At 48.5% G+C, this 20,010-nt stretch overlaps 1 protein-coding gene and 1 long non-coding RNA gene across 3 annotated transcripts in view; one reads left to right on the top strand and one right to left on the bottom strand.

Annotated features, from left to right (window-relative positions):
• samd10b (sterile alpha motif domain containing 10b) overlaps positions 1 to 20,010 on the bottom strand; it is a 42,204-nt gene that overhangs the window by 20,275 nt on the left and 1,919 nt on the right. For both annotated transcript variants that reach the window (XM_023798787.2, XM_023798786.2), the window contains exon 2: positions 2,987 to 3,171. In XM_023798787.2, the coding sequence (XP_023654555.1) occupies positions 2,987 to 3,171 (185 nt within the window). The remainder of the gene's footprint in view (positions 1 to 2,986; positions 3,172 to 20,010) is intronic.
• Positions 635 to 19,366, top strand: LOC111837038 (uncharacterized). The gene is made up of 4 exons (XR_002836553.2): positions 635 to 759; positions 17,070 to 17,147; positions 18,836 to 18,945; positions 19,098 to 19,366. It is a non-coding gene; the product is annotated as an uncharacterized lncRNA (long non-coding RNA).

Here is a 20,010-nt window from a genome sequence, read left to right as displayed (position 1 = left end):
GATCTGGGGAAGAAAGAGAACAGAGTGATGCATAAGGCAACCTATAGTGATTGGTACTTGGTTCAAGGGAGCGGAAATTTATGGATATAATGTAAGGGACAGCACTGCTCATTGCCGCAAATGTCCGTAAGCCACTGTTTTCAGATAAGCGGCATTTCACACATGCCATAAAACTCCATCCATTTAAAGGGCAGTTTATTTTTAGCATAAAAGCCCGCAGAGTGAAAATGTTAAACAATAAACGATTCTTTTAGGACAACATGTACCCCAAGCACTTAGCCCCTTTTTTTAAAAAGCGAAGGGGGTAATGACACAGCGTTCATTTTCTCCAGCACACGGTCCTGACTGACGGCAGGAAATTGTATTACATGCGCTGTGAAATCGCATTTGTTTTCCAAATGATGCCACCAAATACAGCCCCCCTCATATTTTTGGAACGTTTACTGGGAAAACTTGGGGTTTCTCAGTCCCCAGTTTTCGGCCCCATCACACAGATCCCTGAAATTCCTTCTTGTAAATGTTTTTTTTTAAGCGTTTATTTACAACGTTGATTTTAAATCCCTCATTGGTAATGCTTATACAGGCGTCCCCTTTTTTTGTTTCCTAATCCTCGCTTTTCCCATCAATCCTGGGCGCTACAAAAACGTGAGAAATCGCGAGGAATAACGGGGCATTTATTCCATATGAATGCGCTGCGGGATTTCGGTGAAATTGCCAAGAGCTGCCTGACATCCGTACGCCAGGAAGGGGAAAAAACAAGTAAGTTTTGATTACTTGCTGAGAGAAAATGCGCATTATTCGGCAGAGATGGCAAACACGATGAAGTACATGAGGCTTTGGTGGAGTTCTCCCTTGTAGGACACTCACAACCTCAGGGGTTCACATCCTTCTAGAAGTCTCTTCAGAAACAAAGCGATCACTCAGTAAACACTACTTAAGCGGTTTCAAATCAAAATCAGCCTTTTTTCCGCTAAAATGAAATAAACAGGGATCTGGTCAATGATGAAAGATCCGCCCATTCACTTCATTATTTAAGAGTAAAACGCACAGACTCGCCTGCGTGACCCTCTCGCTAATTTCGGCCATTATGTCTGGATTTTAGTTCACCCCTATTTCTGGCCGGATATCTATAATTATAAGCTAATTGTGTTGATATGCTAATCGGCAGCCGATACAATCGCTATTAAGCATTAAATGACCGAACGTCGGATTATCCCTCTAAGAGATATGGGAAATGCTTTAGCGCAGGTGCTGAAGGCCTGCTGGGAATGCCAGAATTCCCTGGCACATTCCCACGTAAACCCTGCCATGAATACAGACATACAACGTTTGCAGTTTGCAGTTATCATTGTGGAGTATGCACTTAACGCACTGCAAGGAGACCAGGGATTTTATGAGATCATCGGTAGACATTATAATCATTTAGGGTTGGGTCTGGATATTATTGCTGTGCGTATAATAAATGGAAGTTTTCAGAAAAAGATGATCTCATAAAAACAAAAAATATCATAACAAATAACAATGGTAGGCATGAATGATAGGGAAAATGATAAATATGGATAAGATTTAGCTATGCTTATTTGCGGATGGCAAAAAGGTGTGACGTTTTGTTATTATTGTGGACTGGGTTGGGGCATGAATTTGTAAATGTGGGCAGAATATAGATTAATGGGGGACAGGCAGGAGGGGAGAGTCTTTGAGACAGATAGGAGGGGAGAGCCTCAGACAGACAGACAGGAGGAGAGACTGACAGACAGACAGACAGGAGGGGAGAGTCTCAGGGACAGACAGGAGGAGAGACTGAGAGACAGACAGACAGGAGGGGAGAGTCTCAGGGACAGACAGACAGACAGGAGGAGAGACTGAGAGACAGACAGATAGGAGGGGAGAGTCTCAGGGACAGACAGACAGACAGGAGGAGAGACTGAGAGACAGACAGACAGGAGGGGAGAGTCTCAGGGACAGACAGACAGACAGGAGGGGAGAGTCTCAGGGACAGACAGGCAGGCAGGCAGACAGACAGGAGGGGAGAGTCTCAGGGACAGACAGACAGACAGGAGGAGAGACTGAGAGACAGACAGACAGGAGGGGAGAGTCTCAGGGACAGACAGACAAACAGGAGGAGAGACTGAGAGACAGACAGACAGGAGGGGAGAGTCTCAGGGACAGACAGACAGACAAACAGGAGGAGAGACTGAGAGACAGACAGACAGGAGGGGAGAGTCTCAGGGACAGACAGACAGACAGGAGGAGAGACTGAGAGACAGACAGACAGGAGGGGAGAGTCTCAGGGACAGACAGACAGACAGGAGGAGAGACTGAGAGACAGACAGACAGGAGGGGAGAGTCTCAGGGACAGACAGACAGACAAACAGGAGGAGAGACTGAGAGACAGACAGACAGGAGGGGAGAGTCTCAGGGACAGACAGGCAGGCAGACAGACAGGAGGGGAGAGTCTCAGGGACAGACAGACAGACAGGAGGAGAGACTGAGAGACAGACAGACAGGAGGGGAGAGTCTCAGGGACAGACAGACAGACAAACAGGAGGAGAGACTGAGAGACAGACAGACAGGAGGGGAGAGTCTCAGGGACAGACAGACAGACAGACAGGAGGAGAGACTGAGAGACAGACAGGAGGGGAGAGTCACAGGGACAGACAGGCAGGCAGACAGACAGGAGGGGAGAGTCTCAGGGACAGACAGACAGACAGACAGGAGGAGAGACTGAGAGACAGACAAACAGGAGGGGAGAGTCTCAGGGACAGACAGACAGACAGGAGGAGAGACTGAGAGACAGACAGGAGGGGAGAGTCTCAGGGACAGACAGACAGACAGGAGGGGAGAGTCTCAGGGACAGACAGGCAGGCAGACAGACAGACAGGAGGGGAGAGTCTCAGGGACAGACAGACAGACAGGAGGAGAGACTGAGAGACAGACAGACAGACAGACAGACAGACAGGAGCTCTCTCGATGGACAGCATCCTACCTGCAGGGCCTCTGTTCCCGGCTGTTGTAGCAGCTTCACTGTGCGCCCCCCCGCCATCTTCTGGCCCCGCCCATCATGCCAGGTCAGGCTGCCGGCCGTCTTGCGGGGCAGCTGGTAGTTCAGATCCTCTGCTGACACCGTGTGTTCCAGCCCACTGCCACGGCAGAAGCTGAAACTGGAAGCAGCTGTGGGAAGCAGGAGAAGCCCCGTCAGACGTTGAAGTTGGGATACTTTAAAATCTCTCCAGAATGCCTAAAAAAAGGCCAAATGAAAGGAGAGACTTCCCATAAATATGCATATTTAAGAGCAATCTCCATTTGATTATACTCACTGTTGATATGTGTATGATCATCGAAACTGCTAATCATTGAGAATCCCGAGAATTCCCGGCTAATCTGTTCATGAATATTAATAGGGAGCGACCTTTGCCAAAATTCCTCAGCAGGGATTGGGATTTTTTCCCCTAGCGGTGACAGGAAGGAGGGTGGATTGCCAGATCTAGTTACCGGTGAAGAAAAAGCTTGGATCGGTACCCTGACATGCCGGTCTTTTTGCCAGATGGGTGCCGGCCATTAACACGCACACAGTGACTGCCGTCAGCAGAGCACAAGCCGGGCATCATGGGAAAAAAGGGCGGAAGTCCCAGAACCCAACCGAAATCCAGACAGAATCAAACGTTGTTGAAACGTTCTTTGATTTCTAAGATGTACCTTCAGTCACAGTGAATCAGAAAGCTTCTGTACGGTCCCCCCACCCCCACACTTTATTCACACGTTTGACTGACAGATGCTTGGATGTGAGATAGAGATAAAAAGTCCCACACAGGCTGCAGGGACACCTAGAACGACTGTGCTAATCTTCCCCCTCACGGGGCGTGCTATCCGAAAGAGCAGCGAAAATAGGAGTGTTCCCCTCACGATGTGCATTGGGGGTGGGGGGGGGGGGATGCAGAGGGGGAATCCAGGCTGCAAAGTGGAAACCAGTCTGGCCTGGTTTGCTTTCCCTGTTATTTTGTAGCCAGACTGGTTACACATACAGCCTGTCCCACCTTAACTCGCTCAGCAAGAGCACTTCCCGAGATAAACACAGCACATGGCCACAACCCTATACTGTATGTCATGTTTAAGTGTCATGGATATTTATATACTCTTTATTACTGTTTCTTGCACGATGACCAATGAGATCGATATTTCTAATCTTTGCGTATGACACATGGATCATATAGCTGAAGATTACCACAGAGATTCTTTCACTTGACGTTTGTAGTTAGGATGCTCCAGTATGCTTCTGTATACCAGAACGCCGGTATATTCCGCCTCTCCATTCAGATTAGGAATGACTTTGAGTGACATTTGAATAAGGGTGGATTACTTCGGCATTTTGATTACTTAAGGTCTGCTAGTGTTCAGCCTTATCAGGGCAGTTGTGGCTCAGTGGGATTGGATGCTATGCTGGGACTTGGAAGGTCGCTGGTTTGAATCTCCTAGACCTTCTTAGCCCTTGAACCACACCCTTAACCACTTGTTGCTGTCTGACACCATCTGCTAAGTAGATGGAATGTGTCTGAGCTCTGATACATTTAAGGATGTGTGGGTTCTGTCTCCTGTTCCTTCCATGGATCTCCTAAGCGATTCCTGAGCTGACATCATGGACCACCCCCTCCTTTTCCCAGCGTCCTTTGTCCCTTCTCTGACAATCCTCTCCCCACTGCTCACTTCTGCTGTCTGCATCCACCAAGTACATCTCAGTGGATAAAGATGTACATGCACCCCTAATGATGGGGCTTTGTGGGGGGGGTGTCGGCTCAGAGGAGCTCCTGTTCTTCTCGTGGTTTCTTTGGTGAGGATTTACTCCTCAGCGGGGCCCTCTCGTGTAAGACCAGTCGACCGGCATTACCAACGTGATTACCAGAACACAAAGCACCCGGCAAGAGAGAAATCTTTAAATGGTGGGTGCCTTGACACTGCCACATATTGGGAGTTATAAATGGAGCAGGGGCTCAATAAATGCTGCATTAACTGCTTCTCATAAAAAAGGAAAGCAGATCCCACAACAGGGCGAAGCGGTAATGCGGCCATCTCCATAAAAGGTCTCCTCTTCCTTTCAGAGATTTTACAGGAAATCCTTTACAAGGAACCGATTCTGGATAGGCACCCTGGACCTGAAATCTTGGCCCGGTCAGCCACAAGGGGCACGGGGTGGTACAGTGGACGGCTGGACATGCTTGGTTCTGACGGAGGACACTATCCGTGGGATGGTGAAGATGGTTGAAGAACGATGGCGCGCTTTGTCGCCCTCCTCTGATAAGGTTGAATCAGCCTCCCCATGGCGATCTTACAGATCCCTGATCTCTGACAAATGATACATCGTTTATGCAACGAGACCGCAGAGAGTGCGCATCACTCCTGGTGAGGACTAAAAGAGCCTAATAGTGCCAAACACCACGGTCGGAAGAGTGTAACAGCGAAAAAGAAGTGATTCAAATCTAACCTTTACTTGATTTATTTAGTATATTTTTCCAAAACAATGTGCAATTTTAAGAAAGAATGGTCAGACAGTTTACTGGAGCAACTGGAATTAAGGGCCTTGCTCAGGGGTCCAATGATGACATCACTCTGCTGACCCTGGGAATTGAAACAACATCCTTCCTATTACAAGCACAGCATCACTGAGTCACACACTGCCCCCTAACTGAGACTCTTCCACTCAGCCCTTGTACAGGTCTATATTGTGACAGGCATTGATCTATATTGTGATAGGTACTAGTCTGTATTGAAACAGGCACTGGTCTGTAATGTGACAGGTATTGGTCTGTAATGTGACAGGTACTGGTCTGTAATGTGACAGGTACTGGTCTGTAATGTAACAGGTACTGGTTTGTAATGTGACAGGTACTGGTCTGTATTGTGACAGGCGCTGATCTGTATTGATTGAAACCTGATCAACATAATTGACCCAGGTTTACCAAGCTGATTAGTCTATTAAAGTCCCAAGTATTTGGATTAAAGAACTAGTTCAACACTCCAGATGGTGAAGTCAGTAAAGCAGCAGGTTCTGATAAGGTAGAAATTAAACTACTGGTAACACAGAGGGGAAAGTGGAGAAAGTTCTCCTTGTTTCCTGCTTGATAACAGGAAGTGGAACAGCACTGTGAAAAATGCAATTCTGTCTCTTCTTAAAATTTCTATCTTTAAGAAAGTAAAATTCATATAAAAACTGGCAGAAGTAACTGTGAACGCCCTTTATCCCTGACCGAGTCAAAATCTGTCCATCTCTTCTAGATTAAATGTGCATCTCCGTCAGAAGTCGTATTAAATGGTTCATCTAGTTTAAAGCCCACTTTCTGGCCGTTACTTCAAAGTCGCCTCTACAAGTGGACTAATTTTGGTCTTATCAAAAGATCATTACTTCTTGGGTCTGCATATAACTGGCAGTCCGGTTTAGTTACACCTCCCTCTGGTGCACAGGCGTCGCCCGAGGAAAGGGACACTTCCCCTTTAAGAGGGAGGCGGCCATCTGCCCAAACAAAACAAACAATAAAAGGAGAGATTCCTCAAATGTGGCTCGATCCAACAGCAGGTATGTGAAAAGAAAACATCACTTTATGCCAACAAATGAGTGGAGTGACTCACTAACAGCCCCAGTCAGCTGATTTTCCCTCTTGGGCACCCCCCCCCCCCCACACACACACAAACACACACATTGTCCTTTGCAGACGCTGTAGCTGAATTTTTACAAATAATCTGCACTGAGGCAATACTACATTTTGCCTTGGTGCTTCTTTCCTAACAGGCGCTAATGTGAGTTGATGCGCTTATCGGTGGGTTAGGATGCTGTGCCTGTGATTGGAAGGTTGTGGGTTCAAATCCCTGGGTTGGCAGAGTGGTGTCGCAATTGGGCCCTCGAACAAGGCCCTTAACCCTCAGTTGCACCAGGGTGTGCTTGGTCCTGCTTTCTCGATTGTACGTTGCTTTACTGATCTGCATGCATGCAATCTCACTGCTGGAGTCAATCTCACCCATCCGCCTTCCGAACACTTATCAGGCTCCTGGGAGGGTGTGGAGCCCATCCCAGGATGGAGTGCACCCTGGAAGGGATGCTGCGCTATCACAGAGACAGTGCCTAACTGCATGTCTTTGGACACCAGGAAACCCCACATGACATGGGGTGAACATGCAAACTCCAAACGCAGAGAGAAAAGACAGGATTCGAACCCCTCACCCTGGAGGTGTGAGAGAACGGAGCCACCATGTCAGCAATGAATCTTATATGTAGTACAAATTTAATAATGAATGCATGTAGGTCTTTTAGTACTATCACTTATGGTATAAGTATATGGCTTATAATTCTTCAGGGTAAGACGGATCTCTCAGTAAGGCAGCTCAGGTTACACGCTTCACTCTAAGGTACAACAGCAACCCGCTGTGCAATCGATCCTCCATTTATCTGACATTCGGACACATAGATCTCAGCTTCTGAGCCAAAGACAGCTGGTCTGCATCCCCAGTAAGGGCTGGGTTTGGAAAGACACTTATGTGCTCCGTGGGAAGGTCATTACAAACAGGTGAAGAACCATTTTTTACTGTATATGCAGCAAGCCACCTTCTCTGTACCCCTTCAGAAGGCTTTGCGAAGCCTTTGTTCAAAGCGGCTTTTTTCAAACTGCTTTTCTGCTGAGCCTCCACTTGCATGGTTATAAAGCGCTTGAGTTCAGTTAAGCATTAAATCCTTGCCTTCTGTTAAACAACCACTGGGGTTAATTGTGGAACAAGGCCAAAGTCCGTCTCTTCGGAAAAGGGGAAACTCCCATCCTTGCTCAAGAATATTATTTAATATTTCTCTCCCACTGATGTGCTCAGGCTAGGACTGCCTGCAAATTGCCACGGAGAATCATGTGTGGCCTATTTTCTACAATGGGGAAAAAAAATATAAAGTTATCTAATTTCAAAATGACAATGAGGAGAGTTGAGCCAATGGGGAGAGCTAAGACAATGGGGATAGCCCAGCCAATGGGGAGAGCTAAGACAATGGAGAGAGTTAAGCCAATGGGGAAAGCTAAAGCAATGGGGATAGCTGAACCAATGGGGAAAGCTGAGCCAATTGGGATAACTAAGACAAGGGGATAGCCCAGCTAATGGGGAGAGCTAAGACAATGGGGATTGCCTAGCCAATGGGGATAGCTGAAATAATGGGGAGAGCTAAGACATTGGGGATAGCCCAGCCAATGGGGAGAGCTAAGACAATGGAGATTGCCTAGCCAATGGGAATAGCTGAAATAATGGGGAGAGCTAAATGAGTACAACTGAGTGAACAGGAAGAGCTGAGCCTACTGAGACAGCTAAGACAATGGAGGGAGATCTGAGCCAATGGGGCCAGCTGAGACAAGGGGGAGATTCAAGCCACTGGGAACAACTAAGACAAACCAGACAGTTGAGCTGACTGAACTAACTAAGCCAAATGGAGACAGCCGTGCCAATGGGAAGATCTGAGCCAATGGGGACAGCTGAGACAAGGGGGAGATCCGAGCCAATGGGGAGAGCTGAGACAATAGGGAGATCTAAGCCAAAGAGGAGAGTTGAGACAAAGTGGAGATCTGAGCCAATAAGGATAGTTGAGACAAGGTGTGAGAGCTGATCCTCACATATATGCATATATCAAAGTCTCTGGTCAGGATAGCTAATAGAGCCACCTGATTGGGGCTGGTCAGTGATCTTCATGCAGGGATTAGGGTGCTTTCTAAGGGCAGTAGTGATGGATAGGAGGTGGGCTGGAGAGGGAACAAGCAATAGAGATAGAATAGAAATCTGGAAGAAAAGTGAACATGCAGCAAGTAGCCCCGGGTAAAGCAGACGGCGGCTCCATGCTAAAGTCCAGGCCCCTTCTGCAAAGGCCAGCTGCTGACTGCAGGCCGGGAGACGACGGGAAACCCGCCCCCATTACCGCGATTATTTCTGGCTCCTGTGAGAGGCGAAAGCTGACCCCCTCGGAGAGCTGCAATGTCACCGTTGGTGCAAACTATCGATTCACATGTACGACCAGGAACGTACATTCCCAGGACAGTAGCGCCCTCCCTATGCCCTACGGCGGGTGGGGGGGGGGGGGGGCTGACGACCCCGGGATGCCCGCTCGCTGTTCCGCGGCTCTCAGGCTGCCACGCCTCCGTGCTTCGTGGGAGAATAACCTTCACTTTCTCTGCCCGCTGGCTGTTCTCCACCGTCAACGTGCCGGAGGCTGACGTGCCAGAAAGGATTGCACCGCGCTGGCGGCCGAAGCACAGGAGCCGTCGGAAAAAAAACCAAACGGCAGTGGGGAGGTGGCACGGGTGATCTCATCGCTGTGGGGGCCGAGGTGACAGTGGCGCTTATGAACGCGTTAGAATCATTAAACCGAGCCAATTTCCACTGAAAATTAGTGCCTCCTCATACGTGTTTTTACGGTTCGTTTTTCAACGTCTGCTTCAGAAATGTTGGCCCTCTCGCCACGTCTTCAGATCAAGCCCCCTCCACGGTCGTCTTACAGATGCCTGTCCCAGGTATCTATGGAAGTCAAGCTGTTCCAGCCAGAATGAACATCTCCAAATGAGACTTACTCCATATTGTATCATGCACAGGAGCTGAGGCTTCAGAGATGGACGGCGTAGGTGCAAGCACCCCATTAATTCAGACACCCTGAGGTGCAGGGGAAGGGGGTGTACCATTTATGGGCACCGGGAGGTCGTGTGTTTGAAATGCCAGGCGGAATGCCTGGGGATGCTTCTAAGTGTGACTCCGGTTCCCACGGAAACCAAAATAGCCCCCAACGCAATTCCACAGAGGCCGCCTTTCAAACAGCCCCGCCTCTTCCTGTGACTCCAGGCAGCCCACCTGAACACAGTCAACACAGCAACCTGAGCATTAATTACACCCTGAATTTAACTTTCGGGCAGCGTGTGGGACAAGCCGCTCGCTTCTCCCCCTTCCTGTCGTCATTATTCATACGCGTACCGGGCTAATTCTGCATATTTAATATGGCTCAGATTCTTCTAAAACTTTGACAGCTTTCATTTGAGAAATCAGCTCACTGACTAAACATAAATCAAAAATGAAAACATTTAGCTGTAATTGTAAATATGATTATTTCCCCACATCCGTACTGATTAGGAACTAATGTGAGATAATATAAGATTTTGCCATAAAGAGGAATGTGACTGGTCTTGACTATGGGTCTGTAAAGAGGGGCGAGTTTGTTTTTTCTGGGGCCCCATGCAAAAAGTCACTTGCCCCCCCCAACCCCCACTTCCCTAGTGTAGTGACTGTTTGCAGCCACCGCTGTCTGTAAAGGCTCCAAGGGAGCCTGTGGATTAGAGAGAGCAACCCAAAGCTTCTTTATTTAACAGATGCTGATGCAGGACAAAACTCTGTGTGATCAGAATGGCTCAGATGTCACCTGACCAGGAGTCCCAGTGGCTCATATTGCTGCATTCCTTTAGAGGTAAACATCGGTCCCTTTCTCCCGCTGCACCTGGGCTGTGATGGACATATCGCAAGGTTGTGCCCTACAGAGTGGGTCTCCTGAAAGGAGAGGCCGTCAGACCAACCCGATACGTCCGTATTAGCTGCTCCTTCAGAAGAGGCCACATCCCATTGGATGTTCTTCAGTGTTGTCATCAAACCAGCCCATCTGCTAATTAGCACATCTCTCATATCGGAGTAGAAAATTTTTTTTTTTGGTTCTGGTGATCTGTCACCTGTTTTGGATTCTGAGTTGTATTTCTTCACACTAATAGACCTTGAAGGAATGTTGGAGGAGATCTGGCCATTCATCCATCCATCCATTGGTCTTCTACCCACTTTTCCTGGTCAAGGTTCCAGGCTCCATAGCAGCATAGAACCCATGCTGGATGGGATGTGAGGCTTACATGTAGATCAAGGTAGACATTGCTGTTCCCTGTCATCCAGCTCTATTCTCTCAGCCGTCTGTGGCCATGGTTACTGAGAACTTTCCAAAACCATTAAACCACATCAAGGAAGCATGTGTTAAGCTCAAATTAGCACTGACTCATCCGTCACTGACAATCAGCGCAAATTACCGGACGGTGAGCGATGAGGGATGCTGGGGAACAGCAAGGGGAGCGATAAGGGTCCTCTCTGGGGCTCCCCGCTCCAGCGAGATGCAGCCCCCTGGCACGCGAAACAGCCACGATGTCACAATGTCTGCCATCGTCATGGCGCCGGTGTCAAGCTATCAAGCCACCGGGTCCAAAGCAAGACAGAAAAACACATCGGGAGGAAGAGAAGGAGGGTTCAAGGATGGATAAAAATACCCGGCACAGGGGCATCTTCGAGGAGACAGAGTGTGCTCGTTCACAGGGTGGAGGGGTGGGGGGGTTGAGGTTAGCATTCTGCTGAGAAACGCCCTTCCTCCGGGGCGGCGATAAGGAGCAGGGAGGCAGATGGTACGGCCGGGCTCAGCGGATCCCCAGCCACAGTGACCGGAGAGTCACACGCCCCTGACCGTCGCTCCGTGTGCCAAGTCACCCCACCCACGTTCCCTCAGCACCGTCCCCGTTAAACCTGTCGCCACCCTGCCGTCCTGTCGATCCAGTGCCGCTGATCCGAGCAGCACCACATAACGGATCTCATCCTTCAGTCCTGAAAAGGGCAGCGATTCCCCAAAGCGCCGTCAGGATTTTGGGAAAAACCGCGACAAGGGGGTACCGTTATGAATTAGTATAATTACTTGCCCCCCCCCCCCCCCCGCCACAGTGCCACTGATGATCAACGTGACAGTGACATTACTGCCCAATTAGGGATTTGTTTACAACAGACAACATTGACTAGCAAGCAAAATGAACATCAAATCCAAGACGTCTGAGTCCAAAACTCAAACAGAGGCTTAAGTTCACCAGCTGTCATTGCCATCTAACATTGCCAATCCGAGGAGCATTTATAACAAAAGCCCCGCCCCACATCATTCCATTATCCAATAAATAATCAGACCTAATTAATAATTCATGATTTTAAATGCCCCTCGTGTACCACAGTGCCCCATTGCCCGTAATGTATTATAGCCCAGCGGCTCTGTTATTTAAACAGAGAAACACTCATTAATCCTCTGAATCAATAAGATTCATAAAACCCTTAGCACCACCCCACAGCCTATTGAACGTGCACAAGCCCAGTCGACTTCCCGGTGACTCTTATAAACACTCTAAAATTTAACAAATAAAAATTCTGCTGTGAAGATGTTTGTTTCACCCTGCACCTCATGCAATGTTTATTAGATCAAACATGCTTACGATTCGAAGTAGGAATGTTCTGAAATGGTTCTCTGTCAAATGGTTTCAGTTATACACTGGCTAGCCTGCAGATCAGGTATAAAAATTTAATTTGCTTAGTATTTACAATGTCAAATTAGTTAATAATCGCTTTTGGGGTATGTAATTATTAAGTATATAACCTGAAATTTCCTTCTGGATTAATGAAGTATCCATCCATCTATCTAATACAGGTATCCATCGACTTACACCTGGGTTACACTCTGGAAATGATGATGTAAATAATTCCAGGTTTGGAGCAGTTCTGGGTTTTATATTTTATGAAGGCTCTTAAGGGACCTTGGACACAAGTACGATCGGATGTTTTTCGACAGGATATAAGTCGAAGGATGACTTCGATGTGCTTCATCTCCTTCTTACTCTGGTACAGAAATATATTCATGTGTTTAAAATGGCTGCGCCGTACACACAAAGGGGCCCTTTTCATGAATCTGTTTTCCTTTAATATCCGCTTGGTGAGTTTGAATCCATGCAGGGCTGGGCCCACCTCCATCACAGTCAGACTCCCCCCCCCCCCCCCGGTCCCCCCCAAGCTCTCGGGTACCGGATCCCTTGTCACGGCCCCCGTGTGGCATGGAGCGGACCGGATGGTTAAACAAATTCAAGCGCGTGTCTCGTCCCCCCTCTACAAAGCCGCCTCTCTCCCCCCCCCCCCCCCCCGGCTCTCCCCCTCCCCCTCCGGCTCTCTTCGCTGCGCCTTAATTGCCGTGCCACCTGTGCAGAGCGTGCTCTGTGTGCCTTAGCCCCATTCGCCTGACAGCTCAGCCAATTACCTTGACGGCTCGCTGCCAGTCAGGCCTCCCAGGTAACACGTAGCCCCCCCCAACGTTTACAACACAGGGGGGATCAAAATACAATATCCGCACCTGGCTGGTGGAGGGCGCACACCAGGCCCATATGCACCCCCCAAAATCAGTCTGCGTATGGGGCCGCCCTCTGAATCAGACTTAACCACCCACTGCAAAGAACCAAAACAAAACAAAAAAGCGACGTGTAAGCGGCTCACCTGAACCACTCTGTGATGCCGCCAGCGTTTCAAACTCGCACCTCCTCCAGCTAAACGCCTTTTTAGTTTGACAGCGGTTTGACAATAAAGCCCATAATGTGATGGAGCAGAGGCACGATGCGCAGGAAATGCGTCGGCACGGCTGCTGGGCGGCTGCAGAGAACGCCCCCCTTGTTTATCGTCACTTTGATCAGGCCTCGGAAAGCGCCGGCCTGGCGCTTGCCGTTAGAGAAGCCGCTTCTTCTGCAATAATAGAGACGCTGGCAGGTGGACTGGCCAGACGTCTCTCTGGCTGTGTGCCAGGACTCGGTGGCCCACCCACTGTAGCAAGGTGCTACAGTGGGTGGAGCCATATAAATGTGGGCGTGGTCAGATGGAACCACAGGCAGGACAAATTGCTCAGGGGGTGTGGCCAAGCTGCTCTGAATGGCTGGCCTTGTTTTACACTCACCTCACAGTCTGTCCACTCCCACACACCCTTGAATAAGGAAAACCATAACAACTATTTCTCAAAGATACACCTCAAATATACTCCTCAAATACACTCCTCAAATGTACTCCTCAAATACACTCCTCAAATACACTCCTCAAATATACTCTTCAAATACATTCCTCAAATATACTCTTCAAATACACTCCTCAAGTATACTCTTCAAATACACTCTGCATGTATACTCTTCAACTGTACCCCCTAAGTATACCCCTTTAAGCCTTTTAGTAATTAATTTAAGCATCCGCATAATGAGGAACTCAAACAGAGTCAATCTTATTGATTTTTGCTCTAAATAAACGATGCTAATTAAAAGCTTGTGGAGATCCAGCACTAATTAATCTGAGACGCGACTTTCATTATTTTTTCAATAAATGCACAAAAATCTGCCATTTTCTCTGACTTTTCTCAGAACCAAAACAATCCCACAATACTACTGCCTTTTATGATGGCACATTTGGTCGAATCGTGCCGTACATACTGATAAGAGCAAACAGTAGCATACATTTCCGTTTGAACTATTTTTGCTTTGTTAAGCCATGTTATATGAACCAAGATATATATGCTTACTTTATATATTGCTAATAAATATCTATTTTTGACGAAGACATTCAAAAATTTAATCTGTTTTCTTACGGCAGGTTATGTAGTTTTATAAATCAAGATGTCATGCCAAAATTTTACACCAAAGCTAAGAGAAAGCAGTAACCCCCCCCGCCCCACCTCCCCCCCTCCAGTTGTAATGGTGATGGTGAATGGGATCCAGTACCCTTCATGATCAGATCCAGCCGCCGCTCCTTCTCTGCGGCCTGTGTAATCAGTGCCCTGTTTTGTTCCCCTGAATTCCGGCTCATTCTAATCCCCAAACCTGTAATCTCATTCCCTGTCATCGCTTCTGCCATTCAGTTGCCCCCTCCCCCACTAGTGAAATAAGTCCCTCATTTCTGTTTGTATCACAATCACCGAACCTTGTGCCAGTATGACCCTGACAAGGTAAACTTTTATAAATAAACTTTGTCATCTTATTCTGTGGGTGACCACTACAGCTCAGTAGGTGGCGCTGTTGCTTCACACATCCATGGTTAGGGGTCAGAAACCCACCTCTGCTGACTGTGTCTTCATGCTCTCCCTGGGCTAAGCAGGATTTCCTGCCCTGCAGCCCAGAGTCAAGCAGTTGGGCTAACTGGTGTCTCTAAATTGCCTGTAGTGTATGATGGATGGATGGATGGATGGAAACATCCCCCATTGCTCTTCTGTAGAGGCTGTGCTTTCCATCCCATTTATCCTAAATACTCTCGTATCTTTCCTGGAGTTCACATCCAGCTTTGCTTAGGGGGTGCCGCAGGACATGCTTGACCAGTCACTATAGAGCCAGCTGGAAAATCCGCCCCTAATCCCCAGTTATAGTCCATGTCTGGGGTGCAATCAGCCAGAGAGGAGGCCCCCCGAGAGGCCGACAGCATCCAGCAGGCCGGCCCCTGCCCATCACGGGCGCTGGGGTACCTCCTGGCATGCTGAAGATTAGCTTCAAACAAAACCCTTTTTGTGTCCGCTGTCTCAAAGGTGTTGTTTCGGATTACGGAGAGAATGACGAGAGCTACAGAAGATGAGGTGAGGTCGTCATGCATCTCCTCTCGGGCTCGTCCAGAGCGATTCAAAAAAAGGAAACACTGCGAGAAAGTGAAACAATTTGGGGTTTAAAAGTACTTGGAGGGAATCTGGGAGGAAGAACATGACATTTCAGGTGTTTGATGTTGCACCTCTAGTTAAGGCTAGTCAAGGGCCAATGAGGACCAATTCAACTAAACATAACTCTAACAGGCAGGGCCAAGTCAAGGGTGAAGACTGGGCAGTAATGTCTTCCTCAATATTCTGCCAAAATATCTCCAGGATCAAGGTATAACAGCTTCCAGGAAGTCACAAAGAAGTCTACCTGACTAACTAGCTGAGGTCAGCGATTGGCTACCCAATTATAAGGACAATTAGCAGAAATGGAATGCAATGCAGAGCAGTGTAACAGAAACCAGAGCTCACTGAGAAGGACAGGAATGCTTGTCTGTTTCTTAAAAGCCACCTGAATGTTTCCGGAATAATGATGTGCCGTCGAATGAGTCCACAGTGAGGTTCTTTTGCTGACACGAGCCCCATTGTGTCTGGTGAAACCCAAACATTGCATTCTGCACTAAGAACTTCATTCCACTGTGCAATCATGGTGACACATGTCATGGTTTGGACATCTTCTACAGCGTCGGACCACAAAAGCTTGAAGAAACCATATATTCTGCTCCACAGCACAAAAAAACAAAGACTGCAGGAGGACACCAAGCCTGTCTGGGAGCAGAAAGCTGGTGTTCGGCTGGGTCAGCAAGACGAGACATAACGTCTACGTCTGAATCGCAGAGGAACAAGAAGATATTCTGGCCTGGTCAACACCCAGACTCTGTGTGGCCCAAAATGAGCAGTTGGTGCTTGAAAACCCAGAAATGTCACTGAGTTTTAAGCACCACAGGGCCAAAATTCCCCCAAGGTATTCTGCCAGACTGATTGATAATTACAGCAGTTGCTTGTGGCTGCAGAACGTTGTTTAACCAGTTGTGGAGTGTGAGTGAGCGGTGACCATTTCCACAGTGCCTCCTGGGTGTTGCACTGAAAATTAAGTTTAATTGTATTAAATTATCTCAAATAGTATCAAATCTCATTACTTCATCACTTAGGTTCTGTTTCATGAAGTTTTTGTTGAAGATGTGATAGTATTCAATTAGGGTGAAAGTGCGATAACATGGAAATATCCATAAAGGGGTGAAATTATTTTTATGGTATTGAAATTGATGAAAGATAATAATGTCACTACTGGTGTAATATCAAATAAATATCCAAACTTAGGCAAACTGCTAAATGCAAGATACTGTGCAGTAATACAGTGATGTTTGACTATTTATGAGCCAGATGAAAAGGCTGCTGTGTGTGATATTCAGAGCCAGAGTAGGTGGACTTTTATGTGTAACCCAGGCATTAGATCCCACACATGGGTGAAGAGCAGGGAGTCGGCGATGGATTGTTAAGATGAGCCAGCCTTGTTGATCTGTAGGCAGCATCGGCAACATTCTCTCCTCCAAAGAGCGTCTATGTTTAGAGGAACAGATGAGGCCATGATATGAACACTTGGCATTGCTGAACCTCAGCTTCCTTCAATAGTCTGCTCTTGACGTGGCCGTAAAGGGATCCCACCTGATTAACTCTGACAAATCTCCCCTTTCTCTACTGGCCCTAGGGTCGCATAGAAGAGAACATACCACTGAGAGGGTTTACCCAACACGACGGCAAGGACAGCATGTCAGCATAACATTCTGTAAGTATTTCGAGCAGACTTCAGGATAAGTCCGGCCAATATGGTCCACAGGCAGCAGATGCGCGAGTCGTCACAGAGTTCAACACTGGCAATTAGCCTCTCTGATCAAGAAGACGGAAATATCCCCCTTGGCGGGAAAACAGACGCGGCTTGGCGCGGCAAGGTGTTCGGCGTGTGATCTGAGTTTAAAGCCCACCAGACCATCTGTTAACGGGAGCTCTTCAGAGAGGCGATGCTATCTGACAACTTGGAGATCCGACTTCCCCTATCGCTCCGACGGGGAACGTCCCTCTGCTGCACAACTCGGGAAGCTGTGATTGGCAGTTGCTATTTTTAGGAGACAGGAGTAGGACACGAACGGTGAGGTATTCGTCGTGGAAACGGTGAGAAGAGTGAACCGGACCGACATCTCTTGTTCGGCGAACTGACGTTTGGTGTCATCAACAGCGTGTAAACAAGGACTAGCTGATAACAATGGTGTGAATGCACAGTATAATTACCGTACTTAAGCGCAGTTTAACGACTGTGAAAAATGTATCTCAGGGGCTTCATGCACCCTGGATTTTAATTATCTGACGCATCTACGTTAGATTTGTTTGAGTGAGGGATACGTGCATCATGTCGGAATTCATTTCAACAAGAGACGCACTCTCAACGTGAACTCCCAGGTTAACGAGAAATTGTTCTACTTGCTATTTACTCATAGTGAGGTATTACGAAACATCCGGAAACGGCCTCGTCTCGTAATTGAGATGGTTTGGCTAAGAGGACAGGCCGTGAGCAGTCAAAGGGCTCTGCGCTCACAGAAGTGGCAACTTCTCGCACCAACTTTACGAGACGGCTCTCGGCCGCGAAAGAGCCTCTTCTTAGCCTATCTCTCAACACCGGGGGCTGGAATATGTTAAGCAGTACCAAAACATATTGATGCCCTAAAATAGAATTATGGGAGAGGTGGGGGGGTGGTTTATTTTTAGGTCACCGTGACGGGATCTTTCTGAGCTGAACATGTACCGTAGGCCATCAGCTTCCGACTGATGGAAGAACCCAAAAAATTGGGCCGTGAAGATGCCGGCCTCAATGTTTTCTTCCGTGTTCCTGCTATCGGGGGGGGGGTTGGACACTGGTCTGTGCCCCGACCAACGTGCAGGAGGTGGGAGGAGGGGCCATTCTGACCTGGCAAAGGTCGGCAAAGGACAAGAAAGAAACCAATGCGGATGGCAGGAACACGGACAGGGAGCTGGCACGTTGACGGCGTTCTCTCACACCATTACCCGAGTCTCGGCGAGGGCTAATGCCACAGCGAAAGGCTGCCAGGGCCGGTTATGCGGGCCGTCGCTCTCCTGAGGGCGGGAGCCCTCGCGCTCTTCTGAGCTCCCGGGAAATGGCCGCCACTCTTGCCGTGCCTAATTTTGCCTCCTCTCCCGGCCCAAATTGGACCCCGGAGCCAGAGGGCCAGCAGCTCACCGGGAATGGCCCGGCCGCGATTTCAGGAGTACAGCGAGACACAGATCTAGTTTGGCCAGGAAATGCGTTTCACGGGGAGAGTACAGAGGTCACGCAGTCCTACAGCATGAAACACGGTCACAGATGTCCTATATTCATATGTTTATATATGCATTTAGACTTATACGTGTGTGTGCTTGTGTGTGTGTGTGTGTACATATATATATATATATATATATCTCCAGTGTCAGCCCTCATGCCCTGGCTGCCCCCAGGACAGGCTCCAGGCTCCCCAGGATTCTGAACTGGCTAAGTAGTTACAGAAGACGGATGGACAGATGGATGCTTATTACAGGTAATGTGTGCGGCCCAGTTTATTCCTGACTTTTATGCTGCTATTTCTGCTGTCCAGGAACAGTAGCCAGCGCTACACCATGCACATTAAGCATTTGTGAAGATTTCCGGGTGTATAAATCACTATGAGGTTAATGGCTCCATTTTATTCAGGTTTCTGTTCACCTGTAATGAGTCAGAAGAGAGGCGTCAGAGGGGCCAGCACGTCTGGAGCCGCGGCGCAGCGCTGTAGAGTGACACACAGGGGGCGCTGCTGTCACTCACTCTATATCCCAGTGGGAGGGAAGGGGGGTGCGATTCACAAATAGCCTGACAGCCGACCTGACACTGATGCTGTTCCGCCCCCAGTCACTCCAGAGGGGTAAGATGACGAGAAGGGCGGTCTAGAGATCCAAGGCAAAAATGAATCCTGTCTTGCAAAGACAAAGGGCCTTAAGATGTGGGGGGGGGGGGGGGGGGATGAGTGGGGGGGGGCAGAGCCTGTAAAGTAAATCTCCTCACTGTGAGAGCAGCATTGTCTAGCGCTGCCCGGGGGGGGGACAGAGGCGCTGACATAGTGTTTTCGGTTGAGGTGGCAGCACTTCCGTGGGAGTGATGGGGAGGCGGGGGGGGATTTAAAATCCCAGCATGGACTCATGGGGGGGGGGGGGGTGCCTTCCCACTGAGACAGAGTCATATTTCAGGGCTGTTCTGGGCCACCTTTTGGCACTGTCACCAAATGGCTGGTCGTTTATGGGGGGGGGGGAAGCACAGAGAGTTCCTTAGCCAGACCTGGTGAACCGATCACAGGGTTAGTACCATCAGAGCGTGGCAAGGTCACTCTAGATATATTCCTTCAGGAGATTTTAGGGGGCCACATATCTCCTGTGAGTGGCAATGGCACAATTTAACATGACTGATAAGTGCACATTGAGTGTGTATAAAGGACAAATTAACAACACTATTATGGGTAGCCTAAATGCGACTGACTGCAGCATCTTCTCTCAGTGGCTAAAGTCTCCTGCAATTGGATGCACACTCTATCCAGAATGTCCCCTGCCCTGTGCCCCGTGCCTGCGACTGACAG

This window comes from Paramormyrops kingsleyae, chromosome 18 (assembly GCF_048594095.1).
Source record: "Paramormyrops kingsleyae isolate MSU_618 chromosome 18, PKINGS_0.4, whole genome shotgun sequence".
In the NCBI taxonomy this organism is placed as follows: Eukaryota; Metazoa; Chordata; class Actinopteri; order Osteoglossiformes; family Mormyridae; genus Paramormyrops; species Paramormyrops kingsleyae.
This window is presented reverse-complemented; position numbering and strand designations above follow the sequence as displayed.